This window comes from Cibotium barometz, chromosome 49 (genome assembly GCF_041138505.1).
Source record: "Cibotium barometz isolate CiBa-2024 chromosome 49, ASM4113850v1, whole genome shotgun sequence".
Taxonomy (NCBI): Eukaryota; Viridiplantae; Streptophyta; class Polypodiopsida; order Cyatheales; family Cibotiaceae; genus Cibotium; species Cibotium barometz.
Window position 1 is genome coordinate 28,385,946 of NC_141094.1, and position 3,041 is coordinate 28,388,986.

The 3,041-nt window shown below is 41.5% G+C and overlaps 1 protein-coding gene across 1 annotated transcript; it reads left to right on the forward strand.

The window, feature by feature from the left end:
• The first annotated feature begins 253 nt into the window (after positions 1 to 253).
• Positions 254 to 2,805, forward strand: LOC147610461 (expansin-B3-like). The gene is made up of 5 exons (XM_086786573.1): positions 254 to 483; positions 609 to 718; positions 843 to 1,027; positions 2,341 to 2,470; positions 2,614 to 2,805. The coding sequence occupies exons 1-5, from the start codon at positions 300 to 302 to the stop codon at positions 2,803 to 2,805; spliced, it is 801 nt and encodes a 266-aa protein (XP_086642699.1). The 5' UTR covers positions 254 to 299.
• The last annotated feature ends 236 nt before the right edge of the window (positions 2,806 to 3,041 follow it).

Sequence of the window (3,041 nt, forward strand, 5' to 3'; positions counted from 1 at the left end):
CCGACAAAATAACAAGAATTACGCCCACTTAAAAGGAAATCATGAATCGCAGTTTCAGTGCAAACTCCATAGATTCAGTGGGTTCGCCATCCATCGAAGTGAGGAGCGGCTATTGGCGGTTGACAGTTGATGGTCTGCTGAAACACGAGAGAGACAATTGCGCTGCCAACTTCAAAGAAAACTCGTGATCTGATCTCACCCTTAAATAGCCAAGCCGTTCTTCTACACCTTTCAACACCGCAAGCTTAACAGTTTTCCTGTAATTAATTGAGCTTCCTTGCAAGCTTGCGAGAATCAACATGGCAGTACCGCTCTTTGAGCGCTTCAAAGCACGTTATATTACCTACATCTTCTTGTTGCTGTCAGTATTGCGCCCTCTTGATCCTCACTTAAGTACAATTTTTGCAAGCGCTGATGATGGGTCTGACTGGCAACTTGCCACAGCCACCTGGTATGGCAGCCCTACAGGCGACGGTTCGGATGGTAATGCGCACTTTTCTTCTATTCAAGCATATTAGTTGGCTGATTAACCTAATTATCATTGATAATCATCCTTCTTATTATTAATTTACTATTGCCATCTCTCTTGTTAATAATGATTGCTCCAGGTGGAGCCTGTGGCTATGGAAGTCTTGCAGACAGTCCGTATGGCTCAAACGTGGCTGCGGGAAGCCCGGTTCTGTTCAATGCCGGAAAAGGCTGCGGCACATGTTATCAGGTCCGGCTTAATCCTGTGGATTGGAGTTATATTAAGCATGAAAGTGGATTAAGGCTAATCGCAATTGATGAATATATACACAATTCTGAAAGGGTGTTGTTCGACCATTTATGCATGAATGCAGGTGAAATGTGAGGAAAGCATGTGTTCGAGCAGCCGGCCTGTGACAGTGGTGATCACGGACGAGTGCCCTGGCTGTGGGGAGACTCATTTTGACATGAGTGGCTCTGCCTTTGGCCAGATGGCCACCACCGCCACACTATCCACCAGCCTTCTCAATGTTGGGGTGCTGCAAGTGCTCTACAAGCGGTATACATCTAATACTAGATACCTCTTGCCTTTGAAAAATCTTGACTATTAATGCAATCAATTTATGCTCACATTTTTACCCTTGATGTATTCTATACAATTGATGTATTCTATCGGAGGGTCCCTCATAAATATGAAATATGTAAGCGTACCACGTGGGTTCAACAGAAGGAGGTTTTAAAATCTCATTTTTTACATACAGAAAGGTACCATTTAAAGAGGATATTTATAGATTTAATAGAAAAAGGGTATGTCATCATCGGGCTGTAGCTCAGTTGTTAAGGTGCTTCGTTGTCAAAACCCAGGTCATGGGTTCGAACCCTGCTGGCTACCCTGATTGATGTCTCACCCTTGAAGCTTGCCCCTGCTTTGTGGGATAAGGGGGGTCCCATGGGTACTAAACCCGCTTCCTAACGCCCAACTTTTAAAAAAAAAAAAGAAAAAGGGTATGTTTTATTTATAACAAATTTAAAGATAAAATATTTTTAAATTAAGCCTTGAATGTACATGATATAGAGAGTTTACATATAGTGAACCCTCTAGTATTCTATACAGTATGACTACCTTTAAGCTATACTCAAAGTATGACTACCCAATGACCCATTTGGAGACATGTCATGCAACAAGTCCTCACTACTAAAATTTTTCACAGTACATATAGTCAAGCCCTTAGTTTTGGAAGGGCAGCCTCATTATTTTATTTTGAAAAGTATAAATTAGACTAGCATTTCTCCTTATAATTTGGAAGAGCATCCTTAGTAATTTTTCTTCCTTATACCCTTAGTAAATTTCCTTATACCCTTCATAAATTTCCAAATTGAAGCCTTTCTTTTGAAGGGTAGGGTTCCACAGTCTTCCATATTAAGGGCTGTATATAATAAGGGTGTTTACAGACCTACTCTCATGGGCGGGGAGAATTTCCGTCCATAATGAGAGATCTGAACAAACTTACTCTCATGGGCAGGGAGAACCTCGGTCCATAAGAATGGGCTGGGCGATGAAATCTCCCGGACTTCTACCCCTCCCCCCCCCCTCCCCCCCAAAAAAAAAACTCAATGTGTAAAGCACCTAAGATAAGAGAACATTAGGTACTTGCACTTTTATTGGTGTCCCTTGCAAAGGCCTACACAAGGCTAAGCCTCATTCAATATTGAAAAGCATAAGGATACTTTGTTTACATAACCATTCAGCTATGTAAACAATCCCTTTGGCCTCAGTCATTGGCCTCAGTCAATGGACAAGAATATTTTGAATTGTAGCCATTAATCTAAGAAAACATTCCTTTTTTTTATTTTTTTATTTTTTGCATCCAGGGTTCCTTGCAGCTACCCTGGGACAAACATAGCATTTCAAGTCAACCAAGGTGCAACAAATGACTGGTTTTCCTTCTTGGTAAAATATGAAGCTGGAGATGGTGATCTTAGCAGTGTTGAGCTCATGCAGGTGTGTGCTAGTTCAGATTCATGACTACTACAAGCTAATGTTGAATTATAAGGTGGTGTAACTAATGGGAAATATTTCATGAGGTTTTTATTAAAAGTTCAAAACATTGAAACATGGTTGGGATTGGATATATATATATGTAGGGTGATGAAGGGCAATGGCAACAAATGGAGCAGCTATGGGGAGCCTACTGGTGTCTGAATGAAGGGCCGCTCAAGGGGCCCTTCTCTATACGGATCACCTGCAACTCTGGTTCAACTCTTACAGCTAACAACGCCATCCCTATTGATTGGTCTCCCGGAGCCACTTATTCTTCAAGTGTCAATTTCCCTTGATTTATTAAGTTTGCAAAAGCACCAACAAGAGCTTCTAAAATCCTCCATAAAGATGCAGTAATTCATATCCCCTCTATAGCATCCACTACTCCTGGTTGATAATATGGCCGATGCCGCGCCCATGAAAGTATACCCTCTCCCACAAAAATATGCACCGCCAGTAATTGCTTCAATCAACTAAAGCATACTCGTGCTGTGTAGCCTTCTATCAAGTTTGTATAAGCTGCCTTTTGTAA